Source organism: Aythya ferina, assembly GCF_964211825.1.
Source record: "Aythya ferina genome assembly, chromosome: 3".
Lineage (NCBI taxonomy): Eukaryota > Metazoa > Chordata > Aves > Anseriformes > Anatidae > Aythya > Aythya ferina.
This window is the reverse complement of record NC_140298.1, coordinates 70,705,291-70,725,761: the sequence shown is the minus strand read 5'-3', so window position 1 is coordinate 70,725,761 and position 20,471 is coordinate 70,705,291. Positions and strand designations below refer to the sequence as shown.

Here is a 20,471-nt window from a genome sequence, read left to right as displayed (position 1 = left end):
ATCCCAGCAGCGACTGCACGCACGGAAAAGCCACGTCACACGCTTCTCTGCATGCTGTTTTGCAGGATGGTAGGGCTCATCCACCTCCTTCTGCCCAAGGCTTCCTTTCAGACAGACCCCAGCGCGGAGAGGAGAGGGGAGGGATGATGCCTTGCTCAGCATCGCTTAACTTGTGGTCCGTGGATGGACACGCAAGTCAATACACCAGCAGAAAACGGTCCACAAATTACCACCAGCCACTGTCTGCACCTCCAGGAAGAGAGAGCTGATATCCAGAAGGCATCATCTATTTTAATCCTTTGAAAGGAGGAAGGGCAGGAGGGAGGGAGTCTGCCTAAATACGAAGAACTTCAGTTATTTCTCTCTTCCACTCCCTTCTCCCCAAGTCATTAAAAAGTAGTCACACGCAATATCGTCCCTTTAACAGTAACAGTAATAATAAAAGTAGATGCCTCTTCCATTTGTAAGGCTCAGGAACGCCGCTACAAGAGATTTACCTGCACGCTGAGGGGTCCCGGCACGCCTTCCCTGGAAGAGCACACTGATGTATCACTTCTAAGTCACATCTGCCCTCTCAGGTGTGGGTTTGGCCAACTAAATTTTTGATGCAACCGCATCTCCTCGTAATGCGATTCAGAATTCAGCAGGTGAAAAAGGAGAATATCCAATATCTAGTTCCCTATGGATCATCAGCAAGAGCTGCGTGCAGCCCTGGGAGAAGGGGACTTTGCTCTAAAACCAACTCCTTTCTTTCATCTTTAAGAGAAGCTACCTAGGGATAGGTGCAGAGCCAGGCACCATGGCTTAAGCAGCAGGGTATGTGGACAACAGCTGGGGACAATAAAGGTCCAAACCTGATAGTGTGCTTTCCTTCTTGACAGTATTTACATATATCTGAGCAGAAGCTGTGCAAATACTTGCAGGATGTTTCAAAACAATGTACTAAGCCCAGTGACTGAAAAAGAGGACTGCGACATTAACAGAAAATTAATAGCCCATGTATTTCTACCACTACAAACCACAGCAGCGGGAAGCAATAACTTTCAAAAAATCCATTAAGATTGTGTGAAATAAGGAAAGCCAAAGGGTGGTGCTTTAATTGCAGTCTTCCTAAACACAAGCTGGAATAATCCGAAAGCAGTAATGCAAAATTTCCATTCAAGATAAGATTCCTCTCACTTTTTCACAGACCTTGGTTTCCTCAGTCCAAATCTTTAAAAATCACTTTCAAGACCGCATCCTGAATCTTTCTCCTGAAGCCTTCTGGTTGCACAAGGCCCTGGGCAACCTGGGCTGGTGGGAGGTGTCCCAGCCCATGGCAGGGGGTTGGAAATGGGTGGCCTTTAAGGTCCCTTCCCACCAAACCGTTCTGTACGGTTCTGATACTCATTTATTCTTGAATATCTCCAATATATCCTCTTGAGTAACATGAGTTCACCCTGACCGCATGCCCATGTCCATCACGTGAGCTCTCGCTGGATCCCCTCTGCTGATGAAGCTGAGCACATTCTCAGCTTTGTCCCACCTGTGAGAGGCAGCACGGGTACTCCTACAGGCAAGACCAAGGGGAGCTGTCACAGCAACACTGAATAATGATGTTGAGTTTTCAGCAGAACATCCCCACGGCTGCTTCCTGCAGCTGCATCAGGCAATAGGAAGGCGTATTCCTTCCACACGTAGCACAAGACCTGAATTTGCAGCCACTCCTCATAGGAAGAGCTATTGTGGGAGCTCCAGTACCGTGTTTTCTCTGCCCCCGGGTTGTGTCACTGCAGGTGGAAGGAGTACTCCCTGCACCCCCTGCACAGATACTGTTCAGATACATCTCCTTGTGGCTTTTTGCTCCTGCATTTTTCATAATGAACAATGCAATAAACACGGTGCGTTTGCAGTGTTAAATCATGTTCCCAAAGGGAGCAGTTTGTATAACAAGATAAAATTATCACATTATAATAACTAAATATGCATCACTCTAAAGCATGCTCCAATTAATCATCAAAAGTTTGCACCGCCTCTTTAGGTCTTAATTAAGCAGAATGTTTGGTTTGTTGGTGTTTTGTTTTTTTTTTCTCCTTTCAAACCAGTGTGAGGGAGCTGCAGAAAATTGTTCCTCTAAGACCAACGAGCAGCAGTTTAGACTAATCGATCTTATACGGAACCGTAATTCGGAGAGGTGGGGAGAAGGGAAGGAAGGCAGCAAGCACAATAGAGCAAATCCATCACGTATAGCTCTGCCCCTTTATCTAGGCAAACCAGCGTGGCCTACAGTGCTTAGCAGGATGATCCTAAAATCCCTACAGTTCTGGAGTTAAACCCCGATCAGTTTACTAACTTTGAGGCTGCAACATTCTGCTAATGCTGTTTTGAACTCGCTGATAGGCATTTGCAACTTTGGCTTCGTGAATCCAGACAAAGCTAAATGCAGTCACAGCTCTAATCCTGAAGATTACGGTGATCCCTGGACAGGTGCTCCAAAACCTTACTTTCCACATTTCCTTGCAAGAAATTCAGCAAAGAGATGCTCGATTGTTCTGGCAAGGAGAAAAAATTACTCCTGGAGGTGCCCACCTGCAGTACTGCGACGGTGATGTTGAGCAGGAGGAGGATGATGAGGACGCAGGGTCAGGGACAGAGATCTCAAAGGGTACATCCTCCAGACCAGGCGAGCCCATGCCTTGGAAAGGAACCTGTGCCTTGGCTGGGGCTGGGGCTGTGACCTGATCCAGAAGATATTCTGGCAGCCCATCCTCCTGCGCGTCTCCCCACGGCCCGACTCTTCCTGGCATGCGAGTTTCCTGCCACCACGGCTATCAGCAGCCAGGCCTCACCACTACTGCTTGCTTATTTTGTTTATCTATTTATTTTTAACCCTGTGTTTCCTCTTTCATGCATCCCACCCCCTCACGCTGGCAGTTTGGATCCCAGTTTTTTAGGGGGGGAGGAAGCTGAAGGAATCCACCAGAACAGCCCCTCAGCCCCGTGCTGGGAACTACGCCCAATCCCCCAGCACACATCTTTACATTTTATAGCTCTTTTCATTCATGCTTTCTAATGAAAAGCCGAAAAAAAGACCTAAAGACATGAGATCTTAACTTGACATTTGCAGCATCAACGGCAAGCCTTTCTGGTTCCCACTGGGACCAGTCAGGATTTCATACTGGTTAATCCTGAGTTACCTGGTTGGCACTCTGGCTTTCCACTGAAGACAACCAAGCAGCACATGTTCAGATTTTGTAACCTAAAAGCAGTTCCTGAGGCAGATGTGCCCAAGCAAGGCAGAAGCACCACTTCCATACTTTTTCCTATATCCAAAACTTTATCTGATTCAACTTAAAAAGTGAACAAACCAAACTTGTGCCATATTTCTGCAGAACCCTTTGTCAAGCACTGCTCCCCTAAATAGACAGGGCGTGTGACACACTCAAGGTACAAAAAGTACCTTGGAAAACATAATTCTGAGAGGAAGATTAAAAAACAGGGCTTACAACAGAAAGCCTCTTGCTGCCACGGCCACGGCAATACCTCATGGGGTCCATAGTGCGTTTCCTTTTAAAGACCAGGCTCCTCAAGCTCAGTGCTCTGCCAAGAAAGTCAAGCGTCCCACCTCTTTTCAAAAACTCATTTGGGGGAGCTGTGCCTTGCCTATGTTTACCATGCCCGTGTTGAGGCGTATTCTCAAGCGTAGCTCAGCAAGAGCTGAATGCCCACCACAAATAAAAGCTGGCGTTTAGGCAGGTTTTAAGCATGCAAAGAAAAAAGCACCTATTTCAGCTAATGGAGGGGGAACTCCCTGTGCGTTTCTAATATATGCTATTAAAGGGCATATGCGGACTTTGTGATTTTCTCTTTAGCACAAGGGAAACACTCGGCCCTCCACAGAGAGCAAAAGACATCAACAACGGGCTAGAAGAAGCAGGCTGATGGGCAACCATTGGCATTTTAAAACACAAGCACTAATAACCCTACGAGCGGCGTAAATTAGATGATTTTTCAAACCAAAACCAAAGCAAGTATTTGAAGGGCAGTGACTCAGGTTTGTTGTGGCAGCCTTTATCAGAGCACTAAAGCCACAGTTAAAGGAATTGTAAAACTGTTCAGCAACTGCAATAAGATTTGGAAAATACTGAAGCGGGACCCAGAGTGCAGTAAAATGAAAGTCACCTCAATATATAGGCTTAATTAGGCCTGATAATGTGGTCTTTATTTAAGGGAAACTGCCACTGGGTTCTGCCTGGAATCAGCCTTCTTGGTAATGCAGTCGTGGAACCAATTCCTTGGTGAATTCAGACAGATAATTGTGGGATCCAGCTTTACTGCCCTGCTAACTGCCATTTAAAAATCTTTTATGCTTTTAGAGCCCTCCAACACGATTTAAATATTGATGCAATTTACAGCATGCTGCTCCAGAGCAGTTCCAGAGGATCAGGGAAGCGGAGACACTGCAGCCTGCAGAAGGTGTTGGGGGAAGGAGGGAGGGAGCACGCTCTCGCCTGCCTTTAAAGAACTTTTTGCATTCTTCTTCTGCGTTCTTCTAAAACCGAGAAGCCCAGATCTCAGCCATCCTGCATCCCATGCAGCAACAGATGCCCACGCTCGTCTGAGTGGAAGGGCAGAGTCACCGGCGCCCTCCCAAATTTCCTCTCTGCTGCTAATGGCTGCAGAACAAACGCTGGGACGGTTGGTACTGAACACTGCAATCACACAGCCTGCCCAGCTGTACTCCAGACGAAGCCTGAAGATCCCTCAGGCCTGTAGATGGCCCGTGCACCACACAGGGCCCGGGTGTTTACCTCAGCCTTTTTTGGGTGTCATCGTAGGGTACGGCAAGGAGAGAGCCCCTCTGTCGGAGCCATTTGTATTTGGTCAGGTGGGAGCCTAATGCTTTCCGGGACTGTATAAGCAAATTTTCCCCTAATTTGTCATTTGACTAACACAGAAAGCAGAACAGCTTGGAGATGAATTGTATTCACACCGCTCAAAATGATCTCGTTTTCAAAACAACAACAACAAAAAAAAATCATAAAATAAGAATGAGAGGGAAAAGGGTTATTTTGTTAACTATTCACAGTTTTAGCCTCTTCATTTAAAATGCAAGTGTAGATAGGAGACTGGTTGAAGTTTTCCAGCACACTCAGGTAAGACCTAATCTACTGAAATCTTCAGTGACTGTTTCCTAGACGTAGTTCATGACCAGTACTCCTTCCTCCTCCTTCTTGAGCTGGCAGCTCTCTGATATTAGGAATTATACCTGCCTCCTTGGAAAGACATGTCTTTACCCTGTGCTTTTTCTACCTCTGCAATTGCTCCATGTGTGCACCTTACAGAGTATCTGTCTCATTGCTCCCTTCAGGCTCCTGTGAGCATCCCCGGTGCTCTGTTCTTTCTTTTCTCCCTCTCACCTCTACAGAATCTTACCTGCAAGAATTATTCAACTAATAACTCCTTGTGGCTGTTTCTTGGATCTGCATATCCTCTCCAGACCATTGCTCTGCTGTCCAAATGAGTGCCTCAGCCTGTCTCTCTGACACTTCGTTATGGGTTCTGACCCTTCAGTTCCAGATCAATATAGCAAGAATTAAAGTCTTAATATTTTTTTCCCCATATTCTCTGTTTGCTAACAGCAGACCACAGCATCATGTCCTTCAGGTTCATGATTTAGACATCACTTTCACTTGCAGGGAGACTCTTTTGAGCTAGGATTAAACTTTGTTGACTTTTTCCCTATTCAACATCCAAAAGTTCTGCCCGTCTATCAAGTAAGTACCTTTGTGCTGCTCCCCAGGTTGCCCCCACGCTTGCGAGGGGCTCCGAGAAAACATCCCCCCAGTTACCCTTGCCTGGCTTTGCATCACTCTGAAGTTCTCTGCTTTGATGCAGTGCCCACGAAATGGTGTCAAAGTGCAGCGCCAAGACCACTGCCTCGCACGCTGGCTCTCGTGGCTCCTTTGTACTCCCTTTTCTACTTGTGTTGACCCGTTGCTTCTTGCCTTGCGCTTCACTGCGGGCTCTTTGGGGTGATCATGACTAGGGCTCCTACGCCCGGAGATAAAACACAGCAATTACTACGTGTGCCTATTGCAAATCCCACGGAGGTTGTGGTTCTCCTCCCTCTCCAGCCCTCCCAAACTTTGCTCTCTGAGCCAAAGGTGAGATAAATATGTTCATCTGCTCAGAAGTCGTGGTAATCTAGTGCTCGTTACTGATCACGCGATAAAAGTCAGAGGAGGCAGAGATCGTGCATTTCATATCCTTTAAGAGAGTACAACATTGATTTTCATTATGAACTAATGAAGTAAAAACCTAAAGATGGCAAATACTTCATGAAAAGCCCTGTCTGTGTACTACCTTTACGGGGACATCTGAACGCAGGACCACACGCAGTAGGTGGACAGGCAAAGAACAGAAGGCAGTGGAGTTGGCCAAGGTTCCCCTGTGCCCACTTAACTACTGTTGCAGTAATTTGTTTTTCTACTTCATCGTTCCATCTCCTCCTGCTTGTTTGATGTCATAAAAATCCAGTCGCTGTGGCAGTTTGCACAATGCATGTTATAGCCTTGTGTTCATGTCCCACAAATTCAGCATTCTGGATTCATTCATGACTCAGATTGGAGGAGAAAATAGCTTGGGACGACACAAGCCCTTGATTAAAGCTTTAGGGCCAAATCAACAACAGCTGAGGATCCAGCCCATATGGCCCGAGATCTTTAACTGCGTAAGGGCTGCAGGAATGGGCCCAAATAGCTTTGGTAATTAGCAAATACCGTATAAAATAGATGAAAAGTCTTTGGCACGGAGCGCATATTGGGTAACATCTGAAAATTACTCATGGCATATTAGGATACTTCTTTGGAGAAAAAACTCAATGGCATACAAATAATTTGGGAGGGGCCACTCTATCTGTCACGCCGCTATCGACGGGCAAACCGTCTGTTGGACCGACCAGGATTTTATGGTTACCTTCAGGAAGTGCAGTGAAGGGCAGAGGCGACCACCAACCCGTGGGACCTGCCCCTATGAGCTGCTCTACCTCTGCAGGAGCATCCTCGAGGCTGGTGGGGACTCTGTAACCAGGCTGCTGCCCTGCGTGCAGCAGGCTCGCATCTTCAGGAGGCACCACGGGTCACCTTGGTCACCCACGAGCACCCAGGTGACACCCAGGGACTCCTGCAGAAGCGGGCCCGAGCCTGCTGCTACCTACACTCGCCCGTTAGCGCACCGTGTAGGACAGCAAACAGTAACACCGCAATTCATCGCCCTAGCGGAGCTCTACGAGTTACTCGCACGGATTATGGTAAGCAGCACGCAGAGTGGAATAAATCATTTTTCACATAAACTCCGAGGAATGGCATGTTATGAAATCACTCCTGATACAAATCTAATGAAAATGTAAAACATTTCACTGTGGTCTCCTGGGTAGAGTCAAGATCGCATTAAACCCTCGGGAGACGATGGTCAGGGATTTCAATGAGAATCAGGAGACAGTTTTCCCAGGATGAGCTTGTTAACCTGATATAAAGACACGATATTGATTTGATGGCTTTGTCTCTTTCACTGTTTCCCTCCTGGAGCCTATTTTTAATTTAATCACCTTTCATTAATTTACTTAAAAGGCTTTATTCATCAAAACAATATCGTTTTTTTTAAAAAGCAAATGTTGCTCAAGTGCTGCGGGAGTATAATCCAGCTTGTGGGGTGTCCCAAGCAGCAGAAGAGCCGGTTGACATTGAATTTGCAGAAGTTTTTAAGGAATATTCACAAAGAAAGCCATTCCCCCACCCTGTCTTAAAGTTCCCTGTGAGCGGTTATTAAAGCACTCTTACAGATAAGTCACATCCTAGCAATCTCAGGACACGTGTCAATGACAGGCATCATTTTTAAACGTTCGTGAGGATTTACCTGCTGGTGGCTTTATGAAAGGTGGCGGAATTAATGGGACAATAATAGGTACATTCCCGTGATCCTTTGACCCTGCTGGTGAGTCTGAAAGTCCATTTCCTGTGGCAAGCCCTGGGTAGCTTGTGTTTATATTGTACGGTGAAATAACACTGTCCTCGGGTAATTTTGGTTTTGGCAAAGAATTTTCTGTAAAACACAAAGAACACATTGTACAGTATGACAAATATATTTCTTAGATGCTTTGATACTTTCACCAACCTGCTCATTACATTACTTACCCTAATACAAGAAGGGTGCACAAAAAATACAGTTACTTTCCCCTTTAACAAATGAATACTTTCAACTATTCCTCAAAAATGTTCCCCTTCTTTAAATCGAAGTCAAACTAAAAACAACTATATTAAAAAAAAGTGGGATTATTTTGTTGTATACCTCTCTAGCCTGCCTTATTTAATCAATGATTCCATATTCCTGCCCTTTACATGCACCGTTTTCACCTTGATCACACTCAGCATGCTGGGGGCTTCACCAGTGCAAGAAGCATAAACTGAAAAATAAAAGAATTCCTACTTCTTGTCTCAATAATACAATGAGTAGTAAGTAGCGGAAAGGATTTAAATAGAGGAACAAAATATTGAAATCAGAGCAAAGTGTGCATGCAATGATGACAGTCACGATTCTAATTCTTTAATCCCAAAGCACTTCTGGATTTGCATTTGTAGGAATTTCTCTAAGGCACCTCAGGTAGCTATGGGGCAGGACTTAACTGTTCTCGTTCTCTCTCCTCCCATCACTCAGAAAAAGAAACACTTTTTTCTCTCCCACAGACTGCATACATCAAAAATCTCTACCTGGCACAGGTATTCGACATCTTTGTTTGGTACATAAAACATATGATTTGTATCATGTGCCTATAGAAAAAAAAGGACGTTACAGATTTCATTAGGCATAGACTGGAGCCACAAAGCATTCAATAGAAGATCTGTTTAGGAAAACATAAATAAATGAATCCCATTACTACACAGAAATAAGTTTCTTCAAAGGTGGCTTAACGATACTGCATTCTCAGTGAAATATAAATATTGATCACTAATGTCACTGCTACACAACTAACAAGCTGCAAGCGTTCATTTTTAACACAGTTATTGGTTCACCTTACCTCTAGTTTTTCCACTTTTTTTCTAGCCATTTCTTCTTCAGAGCTGGTCTCTCTGGTATCAGTCCTCACTGCAACACTCAGTGAGTACAATGCTGCTGCTTGCCACCAGAGCCTCAATGCTTCTACAGTTTTCTCTCTCTACCCCACCTCTGCGAAACCCTTGCTGGGAAAGCCAAGATCCAGCAATGTCCTATACCCCTTTTCCTGCTGACCCTACCTACCTGCTGGGGCTGAGCAGTCAGAAGGCAGCAAGTGAACTGCTCAGAAACCAGGCTGAATCCCATCATTTGCACGGCGAGTAATTTCCTATCACATCGTGTGAAGATCCAGCAGTATCCCAAAAAAAAACCTCCACCCCTTGAGAACTTGTAAAGTACTTGCAGAACACGGCATATTACAAACATCGCCGAGGAGCCTTTTATGAATGTTCAGGATGTTTCTTGCATGAGTTGTGAATATCCCAGCTCGAAACCTTTTGGGATTTTAGAAAGCCTTGAGCCAAAAGCCTTTGTTTTGAAAGCAAAAGGGTTTCCTTAAATCCACACCGCTATGAAAACGCTCTCTCTTTTTCCAGTGGCGAGCAGTTTATTGGTACCGTAGGAACTTGACTTTCAGCTGACTCACAAAAGGCATTATTTGCGAAGATGTGTTACTAAGTGCCTACCAACAGCAATTTTGTTAAGTGATTTTCCCTGTACCCTATTGGCTTCCTCTTACTAGGAGGCACTCTCAGGTATTTTTATTTAAATCAACCACAAAGCAAGCAGCGGAGCATGCTTCCTAGTCCCCGCCAACTCAGACAGGTTGAGGTATTAATCCTTCTTTGCGTGGACACAGAAACATTAAATCTCATTACCTTTGAGAACAGAAATGTGCTGGCGGCTTTCCCCATCTGCAGAGTAGTTCCTGAATTCAATATCTTCTCCATCTTTCAGTTCAACCTTATCATAACCATACCAGCCAAGGAGCTCATTCATAGTGTTTTCTGCGAAGTTCTGAAAGAGAAAAATCACCTACTTATTTATGTAATCAATAACCATCTGGAATGAAGGGAGGACTACATAAATCGAACGGTATCTTTGCTACACGAGGAAGTGTCAGGTTTGTCCCACCTCCTCAAAGACTAATGTGCATTTCACAAGTCAAGTGTATAAAGTGTAATGCGTTTAAATCTCAGACTGGCACATGTAATTATGACAAAGACTCATACATCTGTAATTTAAAGAAAATGAAAAGGAGAGTTATTTATGCCTTTCTGCTCTGGCATTCAATGTCAGAAATGCTTCACCATACATTCGTCACAAAAATGTGTCTGTGTTACCATAAAATATTTAAGACTGCAGCAGAAATGTAAGATATGAGTAACAGAAAACGACGATTTTTTCAGGCAGCAGTTAATCAATCTCACTGCGCTACAGCCTTTTCAGCTGGAGTAGGTCACCGACACAATTACAGTTCCTGGAGAGATGCACGTGAAGCAAGTGAAATAAAATCACAGCGAAGACATTTTTCCTCAGAGTTATAAACCTCTGTATATTGAAGGCACTTAAAAACTCTTTACCATGAAGGCATTTTACCACAGCATCTCACATAAAAATCTCTTACGTTTGTTTAAGAAAACCCTTTTTCTGCTTTGCCATCTTTATTTTCAAAACAATTTCCAAGCAGCAGCGTGCTTGCGCTTTATGTTTGTGTGGAAATGCAAAATACGGAACGCGACTGTCATAACTCTCAAACTTCACTAAAAAACATGTCCTCCAGGTCATGTGTCAAAAATATTTCTGTGGAAAATGCTCATTACCGGACCAGGAGATTTAGTGGAGTAAGTCAAGAGCCCTGCAGCCAGGCAATGAAGCTTTGTGAAACTGGATGGTACCACGGAGGCACGGCTTATGGGTTTAGGAAACTCCTGGGGGAAACTGGCTAATGAATTATCGTCACTGCAAAGGTCAGTTTGAAGGAACATGACAAATGAAAAATGAAACGAAAGAGCCACAAACAAAGTCTTTCAGTTCGGTCTCTCTGTGTTTTTATTATTATTATTACTTTAAAACAAATTCCAAACTTGATTTTACCGTAAAATCCTGACATCTGAATAACGATCCTGACTAGCAATCTTCCTGTGAGCCCAGCTATCAGCAGAGAAAAAAGCAGAACACGACACCCATCCAAAACACATGCCGTGTGCCAAACCCACAGGTTGCTACATCTTCTCTACCAACAGCACCAGCTTAGGTTTTGAGTGGGAGCGAGCCTAACGATAGAAACACAGCGATCCTCGAGTCCTTTAAATAAAGAAATAAAATTAATCAGATCCGAATTGCTTCCGAATCCCAAGCTGCAGCAGGCACCCTGCCCTGGACCATCCGAGCCACGCTGCTGCCGGCTCGTTGATCACACGGGATTGCAGAGGGGTTGCTGTCACCCTGGTACAGCAGCTACAAGCAATACACACGGACAATTTATACTCTACCAGGAGTATCACCTGTGCCACTGTGCTACAAATACACCTTCCAAGAAAAGGAAATCCAAAACAATAACCCCAAAGAGCATCGAGTTTCCCGGTTTTTCCCCTTTCACTTGACCTCCTGCTGGAAGGCTCCATTCTGTGGCTCCTTTGTGCAGCCCCAAATTGCCAGCAGACATCGCACCGCTCCACACCTGCACCCAGTTTCAGCATTACAGCTATGCCAGCCTGTTGCGTCTGAACTATGAGACCACAGCAGTTTGCAACAAAGAGCACACTGCAGTGTAACGTGGCTAATACCTATCCCCATTTCTAAAATACACATTTAAATTCTCACGTCAATGCTGCTGGTCTGTGAGCATTTTAAAGAACACCAGAAATATTCATGATTTTTTTTTCTAAAGGGTTTCTTGTTTATTTATTTTTGTTTTTGAGATGACTTCTCCTCTCTCAGTGCTGAAAATCCTGATGCAATAACCCCATGGGAATCCAGCACTGAAACAACCCGGAGACAGCAAGTGAAAGCTGGCCAGTGCAGCCCACCCAAAATGAGCAGAGGGGATCCGCGAAGTCCCAAAGGAAAGCTCCGCCACCTTCCCTTGCTCTGCCATATTTCAGCTGTGGAGACGTGGCCCTGGAGATTAATCCAGCAAGGTGTAGGCCAATTGACAAAAGGCTGCCTGACTTAGACTCCATGCAGCCCAATTAACTGAGTAGCTCTAAATTTGCCTCCTGCGGATGCTTTGTGTTTTATTTGCACTGTTGATCAACTCCGGCAATGAGTAATTTTTAATTACTTGTCAAGGAATATGTAAGCGAGGCTGTGTATGTTTATTCTTTCCTGCAACAAGCTGCTGTCCCTCTTCACAGCCTCGTCACAGGGATTGTTGGGCTTGCGGTGGCACAAAGCTTTAGAACCTTTCAAGGCTCATTTTACTGTTCATGTTGAGTGATGCACAGAAATGAACAGTCATAATGAGAAGAAATACATTTGATTTTGAAATTAGTCATAATAGAGACTTGACTCGTACAAAATAAAGAAATTAGCAGGGTCTTTGCTATTAACTTCAATGAGAGTATAATGAGGTCACGTATCAGCAGTAACAGTAGTAAGTATCTTTCTCACACAGTGATTTCTCCACAAGGATGCTTGAATTAAAAAAAAAAAAAAAAGTTAAGCCACTCTCCTTCATAGTTTGTCTTACCTATTACAATGATGGTTATCACTCTTAATACTGTTCTCTCAGTGGCTAACACCGGGGCTCCATTACAGAGCACTCTGTACATACAGAACCAGGAAGATGATCACATCCTTAACAAGCCGATGGTCAAAGCTGAGAAATGTGGGATTTTTTTTTTCCACACTGACTCCCATGCATAAACGAGCATCCACAGAGCTACAGTATCACTTTCCTTCAGACTCCGGATTAAAATACCCATCCACAGTGATGTCTGACATCTAGATGATGGTCGCACAGGTCAAGTGCTCATTGAGGCTCCTGCCCTGAAGCTGACCACCATCATTTCACTGTTTCCGTACTTTCTCTCTTCTTTCCTTATCACTGGTAGGCCCAGCCTAAGCAGATTCAAGATACAATAATGAGGGGGATGTGTAAAGACCATTGTGGTGTGATGGCAATAATCAAAATACAAACAATGAGGCGAGACAATTTTTCTCTGTATGAATGCGGGGGGGGGGGGGGAGGCTCAGTTGTTGGTAAAGTGAAGGAAAGGGAGCAAGACGATCAACACACAACCTGCACCTGCAGAGCTGAAGCGCACTGAAAGATGTACAAGCTTCAAAGGCTTGGTGAAAGGAAGGGTGATGATTGTAACCACGGCGCTTGAGGAAAGCAAGAATGTGGGACCTGACATTGGAGCAGGAGAGCTGAAAGAAGCAGTGATGAAGCATGCTAGAGAGGAACCAGCTCAAGTGAGAGGCGATGGAGATGGACTTGCCAAACCCAGGCCGAACGAGACGTGAAGACAAGCATGGGTGACAGGATGCAGGATGTGCCTGGAGCTGCGATTCCAAGCTTCTGCAGCACCAGGACAGCAAAGGCACCAAGCTAGCCCAAACACAGACCCACTCCCCGAAAGGACGTGGAGGGTTTGCAGGACAGAGACTGCCAACGCAGCTCTACATCCCTGCCAGAGGGCTGAAATGCCATGAACAACCAGCATCCCAGGAAAAATCTCACCTATCATCCCCAAATACCCGCTCAGCCACCACACTGCTCGGCTGGAACCCGGGAGCCCAGATTCACAGGTTTCCCAGGAAAACGACAGCACTGAGCCTCACAATACCCTGCCAGGAGGTCACACGCCAAGCCCCTTTCCTCACCAACAGCGCTTTCTGCCCCCTACCAGGTCCCAAACCACTTATCCCTCCCGCGGGACAATGTGTAATTTGCATGTTTTAGCTGTATGAGCTCTCCATTCTTGTACGTGCAGAAATGCCCTCCCCTTTGGAAGAGCCAGGCTAGCTAACCGACCATTATACTCCTTATTTTGACTTGAATTTGCTTCCTATTCACGGGAAAGACGAAGAAGAGTGCACTGACTTGCCAGGCTGTGGTTTCTCTCCTTCGCAAGGCTGACTTATATGTGAGGCAGTAAAAATATAATCACGCTCGTTTCCGCTTTACCATTCGTTTCGTCGTAACAGTACACCTACGGCTCGATTTTTTTTTACGTCGCAATGCATCATTTTCCCAAATTTTCACTAATTAATAGGCTCTGAAGCTAACCCTTGCTTCTCTTTCCACCCCGCAGCCCTTGCCTTTCCTTCTCCACGAACCCTATCCACAGGGGGCAAGGCCTGGCCTCGCAGCCCCAGGCCTGGCAAAGGCAGAGGCAGGAAGCACGCAGAGGAGCGAGTCTGTCAGACTCATTTTCTTCTAGGTTTTACTGCCGAATGTTTATTTCAGATTTCGGAGGAAGCGCGGTGGCTCCCTTCCATTTCCCTGCACGCACAGCCCCGCCAGGTGCGGAGCCCCACAGATCCGCTCCCCGCCCTCACCGCGCTGAGGGAATAAAAATGTGCCCGCGCTCACGGGGCAACCTCCACTCTGTGGTATTTTTTTTGCGTGCTTATGCTGTCGCCATGTTGGACAATATGGTTAGACCCCTGTGCTAACAACAAGACTATTTTGGGGGTGTTTTAATTCCCTGTGCCCTACTAGGCGGGCGGGAAAGCCCTCACAGGTAGGCCGGCAGCGCATCTCCCCTCCACAGCCGCCCCACAGAGGGCTCTGCAGAAAAACCCGCCCCGGGATCCCAAAACACCACAGCTGATACACCCTGTCTGCTTTTCCACTTTTCACGAGAGCGTTTTTTCGCTTTTCAGGAGAGAAGGGAGGAGTTTCCTTGAAATCTCTTTAGCGTCCGCAGCTCTCTGGCTCGCGGCGAGCGCGGCGCGGCCGTGCCTGTCCCACCGCTTTCCTAATCCTGACGGTAGTGCTTCTCAACGCCAAACGGGGAATATTAGACCGCTAAACTGAAATATCTTCTGATGAGTTTACTATTAAACTGTAACAGATGGGGCTGCCTTAAGCTTCTAGGCATCAGGAATGGAGCCCAATTTTAGATCCGGATTCGTTATTGAGAATATTTATAGATGGTAAACTCCTTGGGCGCACGGAGCAGCCCTGGGAAATGACGGCTTTTCAGCTGACAAGAGACTCTGAACATGTGGAGGCACTGTCTTGTTTGTTCAGGGGAACTTCCCGTACAACCCACTTGCTGCAACATCTCCAATCGACCCCAGTGCTTTTCATGGGATTTCGGCGCACCCGGCCGCTGCCCTCGAGCAGCACTGCTGCCTGGCAGTGGGGTGAAGCAAGGGAATAGTTTCAGGGAGGGATGTGAAAGCCTCCACGAGCACTTTCATCAATCAAACCGTAAAAAAAAAAAACCTTAGTTTTGAAATAGGGCCAGCTTCCCCGATTCTGCTGGCTTTGGGTCTATTGGGCGTCCTGGTATTCACCAGCACGTGAGGAATGACACAACCGAATTTCAGAGCTACTCTGCTCTCCTTCCAAAGTGTGCGATGAGCAAGGCTGCCTCCGGGCAGGGGGAGTGGAAAGCATAATCCCAAGAAGGAATGGGGACTAAATAAAAAATACATAAGGAAAAAAAAAGAAAGGCTTTGACTGAAGGTCACAAAGAAACAAAACCAGTTGCCCCGAATATATTTTTCATTGAAACGTAATATCAGAAAACTGTGCAGAGTCATGTACTTTTCGCACACAACAATGTATCAAATTAAAATTTCTTATAACCATCGTGTACATTCGGGTAGTGATAACAAAAATGTAACTCAATCTCTGGCACAAGGCAGCAGCGAGCACCGCGAACGCCCGGCCGCGTCCCAAGCGAGCGGTGGCACCACTGCTGGCATAGACCAGGCGCGAGCAGTTGGGCTGTGCGATACTTCTTGAGTAAATACCCGACTATATCGAACAGCAAATCTTGAGGGAAGTCTCCGTGATGAGGTAATTTTATTGCTCATTCATAGCGCCTCGCATTTGCTGTACTTAAAATAGACACTTGTACCAATGGCCTTTTTATTACCCGAAGGGAAAAAAAAAAAAAAAAAATCACATCTACACCAGCCCTTTTTCTTTCTGCTAGCAAAGGGAGGCAATTCGATCCAACGTGGGCTGAAACCTGAGTAGGTCACTGTACACCATGATAAAATTCCCTAATCCCTGAGCCAAATTTCCCTGAGGGGGCCCTCCTACTTCTCCTTCACTTTCCAGGCTGACTTTTCCATTCCCTCTCTCGTCTTTTCCTCCCCTTCATCTCTTTCATTTCCCCTACCTTAAAGCCTTGATATCTGATCTGCTGCTGATACTCAGGTTACAGTTTTTACAGCTTAGGCTGTCTATTGCTGTATACATTCCTTTCTTTCTGCTCTGCCGTGATTACTTACCAGAGCTTATTTTACACTGGTCCAGATGAAAGCAGTTCAGATGAAGGGAAACAGCCAGGCTGTTTGAACGTTACAGATACGAACCTACACAAGGGCACATTGTGTTCCCTGTGTCATTTTGCTGCACACATTTTGCACAATGCCACCAATTTGTTACATTATTGTACTCCTCGGGTTTACCAACAGCAACCAGACATCTTAACTCATCAGGAAATAGAAAGTGCAGGATTTTAACTTTCTCGACGAGCCAGAAATCTGTACGGCTGTCCCCCTCACCCCCCTTTCCTTCTAGGATTAGAGCAGCCAAGTGTCCTACTAAAAATGCCGTCTCCCAGCATAATAGCAGCGTTTACACTGTAAGGTGGCCTGCGTTTTGCAGGGGGGTCTGCCATCGGCTGTCTCACCCTCCACCAGAGACCCGACTGGTTCAAAAGGCTGTTTCTATCTGCCTTTAATTACTAACTCGGTTGAAATCTTGAGGTCTGTAGCCTTAAGCAGCTACCAATGATTAAAAAAGAGAAATTCTCTACACGAAGGCTAACGCCAGTGCTTAATACCAAAGCATTAGTTTAAAATTGTGTAATTTTTCTCCTTCACACAATGTTGTTTTTGTTTCTTCCTCACCCTTTCAGACAAACATCTGTTATACTGTAGAAGAACAACTATCTCCCAAACCGCTGAGTGTGCCTGCAGCCAAAGTAAACAAAACAAACCCAGAGGATCCAGCACAGTCAGCCTTTATATCCAGCCAGGATAACATTTCACATGTTTTGATTAAAATTAGCTAATTTGTAATCCTAGAACCTATGAAACTTAAAAGCTGCAATCCGTATAGATCGCATTAAGCCATGTTCCGAGGGGCCAGTGCCCCGTGCTGCAGCCCTCCGCAGCCCTCACCACCACGCAGGACCACGACAGCACCGACTCTCGCTCCCCGGTGCCCGTACCCAGCCCCAAAAACAGGCTGTGCCATACACCTCGCAAAGCACAACAAGGCTCCTCGGGGCTTGAAACTCGCCCGGTTTGTTTCCAAAGAGCTGCCACGGCCACGCAGGGCAGCGGCGCCTTGTTTTGTTCACAGCACCGCTCCTGCTCCCGTCCACATCTCCAGCCCGGGCGCACGGGCAGCACGAGCAAGGCTGCCTGCCTCCAGCAGCAAAGGACACCACTCCGACACCAGTGGTGTGCAGAGGAGGGGAAGGGGAGGGGATGGTGCATTCCTGCTTCATTTTACAGGGGGAGATGGGCGCTCCGGAAAGCAACGATATTTTCACTAGCCATCATGCATGTCGATACACTCGCCCATATAGTATACACACTACGCGACCGTGTGGTGTTTTCCAGGCAGACCTCCACTTACGACCAGTCTTTTAATAAATGACATATTCGGATTAAATGACAGCAGCCTCATCCCGGAGCCAGGCTTAAGGCTGCTTTAATCACTTCACACGCGCATTGAACAACAAGTTCGCCTCAAGTCTCGCAATGCACCTTTCCCAACTTTGGGGAATCAGCGACGCAAAACAAACACGGAGGTGGCACAGGCATGGAAAAACAGGCGCAAAATAACATAAAATAAAATAATAATAGGACAGGTTAAGCCTGGAGCAGCGACCTCCTGATAAAAGAAACCCCGAAATGTGGTTTAGTGCAATCGCAGCCATCCTAACATCTGGAGCGGCCGCCTCAAGCGCTGCCGCTGAGCACAGCTGGGTTGGCAGCGCTTCCTCGTGAACAGGACAGCCCTGGGACCCCCAAACGGGCTGCCAAAAAACAGACCCTAGGGCTGCCACCCTCCAGCTGCCCTCCACCGGGTGGGGAGGAGGCAGGAGGGGAGGAAGGGGGTCTCCGTGCCCAAGTGCACGGGAGATGCGCGGCTCAGCCCGCAGCGTTTCACTTTGACAATTTAATTACACAGTTGCAGCTGGCTACTGAAAAAGGGGGAGAAAAGCGGGGTTTAAGGGAGGGCCCCTTCTTTCCTAACTTTGGGGGCTTCCCCCGCTACCTGAGGGGATGGTTATGGGGTGAGGGGGGGAGGAAAAAAAAAAAAAAAGGGGGTGATGACTGGCACCCAAGGAGCTTAAAAGCCCAATGAGGGAGAGTTGTTGTCTTTTTTTGGTTTTGTTTTTGTTTTTTTTAAATAAATAAATCAAAGCTGGTCAATGAACAGGATTTGCAGCCTGTGAATTCGTCTCTGTTTTCAGCCCAGGAGGCGGAGTTGAGACACATTCAGTGCATCCTACGGAAAAAAAAATAAAAAAATAAAAAAAATAAAAATAAAATGACAAGAGATCCTTTCTTATTCCATTTCCATGCACGGCGGAGAGCAGAGAGAGAGGTGGGGGGGGGGGTGCAGGGGGCCGGGCACCCCCCTTTTCCTTTTCCTTTTCCCCCTTCCCCATCCCGGTCACCTTTACCTTCATCTCCTCGTTGATCTCCCGCTTGACCGGGTGCGCCGGCTTCCTGCTCCTTTTATTTTCGGGCGGTCTCCCTTCTTTCTCCATTTCTGCCATTTTTTGCGCCTACTTGGTGCCGGAGATGAAATGGCTGCTGGTGCTCTGGGGGGGCCGGGAGGGGCTTTGGGGGGGGGGGGGGGTGTAAAAGGGAAAAGAAGGGGAGGGGGGGGGGCGGCTCTCAGTGGCGGCGGCAGCAAGAGGAGGAGGAGGAGGAGGAGGAAGAAGAGGAGGAGGAGGAGGAGGAGGAGGAGGAGGAGGAAGCCCGGGGGGAGCGCGGCGGGCGGGCGGGGGTCGCGGGCGGGTGGCCCGGCGAGTCAGCCATCTTCTGCCTCGCCGCCGGCCTGCATCGGGAGCGCCCAGCCAGGCTGTGGCGGCCGCGGGGAGGGGAGGGGAAGGAGGGGAAGGGAAGGGAAGGAGGGAGGGAGGGAGAGAGGGGAGGAAGGAGGGGAGAGGAGGAGGGGAGGGGAGGGGAGGGAGGGAGGCTGGGCTCGGCACGGCGGAGGCAGGCGGGGCTTGCGTGCACCGAATGGGAGAGGGGAGAGCCGGGGGGCTGGGGAGGGGAAGGGGAGAGGGGGAGGACCCCCGAGGGGAAGGGGCGAGAGGGCAGGGGGCGAGGGAGAGGCGCTGAGGCAGCGCCGTGGTGCTGAAGGGGGGAGTGTGAGTGTGAGTGAGTGTGTGTGAGTGTGTGTGTGTGAGTGTGTCTGTGTGTTTGGGGGTGCTCAGGGGGAGCTGAGGGGGGAAATGAGGTCTGTCAGGGCACGAGCGGGCTCGCCCCGAAATCCCCGCTTCGCTTCGCCTCTGGAAGCTGAATTGACCCCGCACGCAGCGCTGTCTCCTCTGCCCTGTGCCGAAACCGCCGGAGGGTTTTTGGGGGGCAGAAGTTGGGCAGGACGCCTTGGTGCCTGTGGCGACCGGGATGCGCCTGGCTCGCTCCGCTTGCCTCTCAGAGGGGTGAGAGGCAGGGAGCGCGTTTCCCCCAGAGGCACTGGGAACTGGAGGGAACTGGGATTTTGCACAGCATCAAGCAGACCTGGGCCGTCCTGGCGTGCATCCATAGCAGTAAGGCCCCAGCTGCTGCAAAGCAGAGGTGCTGCTGCTCCCCTCACAGCCCAAAAAGCATCAGGCAGGAGCTGGGAAAAACAGGTCCAAGAGTTTGTTTTTGCAGAAGAGCCAGGCCCCCAGTGAGCCCTCAGAGGGCTCTGCCATGCTGCAGGGAGTGCTGCACACCCCAGGAGCCCAAGGTCCGGCCTCAGACCCACCAGCAGCAGCCACGAGAAGAGACCGAGGTCTGTCTTCTCTTGCCTGCCACATTTTTCAATACAAGGAGTCCTGAAACTTTTGGAAAGTCGCTTGTGACTGGCCCCATAGGTAACTTCCAGTGTATGGTGATTAGTCACGCTGCGCCCCATCACCACCACTGCCAGAACCTCGTCTTTATTCTTCTGTTTTTCTTTTTTCTATATTTATTTCTGCATTATTCTATTGCAATTGAATCGGTACAGCTGAGCTCTCGTTGAGCACAACAGATATGCCCAGGATCCCCGTGTGTTCTCTCAC

The 20,471-nt window shown here is 47.5% G+C and overlaps 1 protein-coding gene across 2 annotated transcripts in view; it reads right to left on the bottom strand.

Moving 5' to 3' along the window:
• Positions 1-19,316, bottom strand: part of SOBP (sine oculis binding protein homolog) — a 96,256-nt gene extending 76,940 nt beyond the window's left edge. The window contains exons 1-3 of one of the 2 annotated variants that reach the window (XM_084514728.1): positions 18,876-19,316; positions 9,912-10,050; positions 7,897-8,082 (exon numbers count right to left, since the gene is read on the bottom strand). In XM_084514728.1, coding sequence (XP_084370854.1) covers positions 7,897-8,082; positions 9,912-10,050; positions 18,876-18,971 — 421 coding nt within the window. In that variant the 5' untranslated portion in view covers positions 18,972-19,316. The remainder of the gene's footprint in view (positions 1-7,896; positions 8,083-9,911; positions 10,051-18,875) is intronic. The other variant, XM_084514727.1, reaches the window with a different exon arrangement.
• Positions 19,317-20,471: the final 1,155 nt, after the last annotated feature.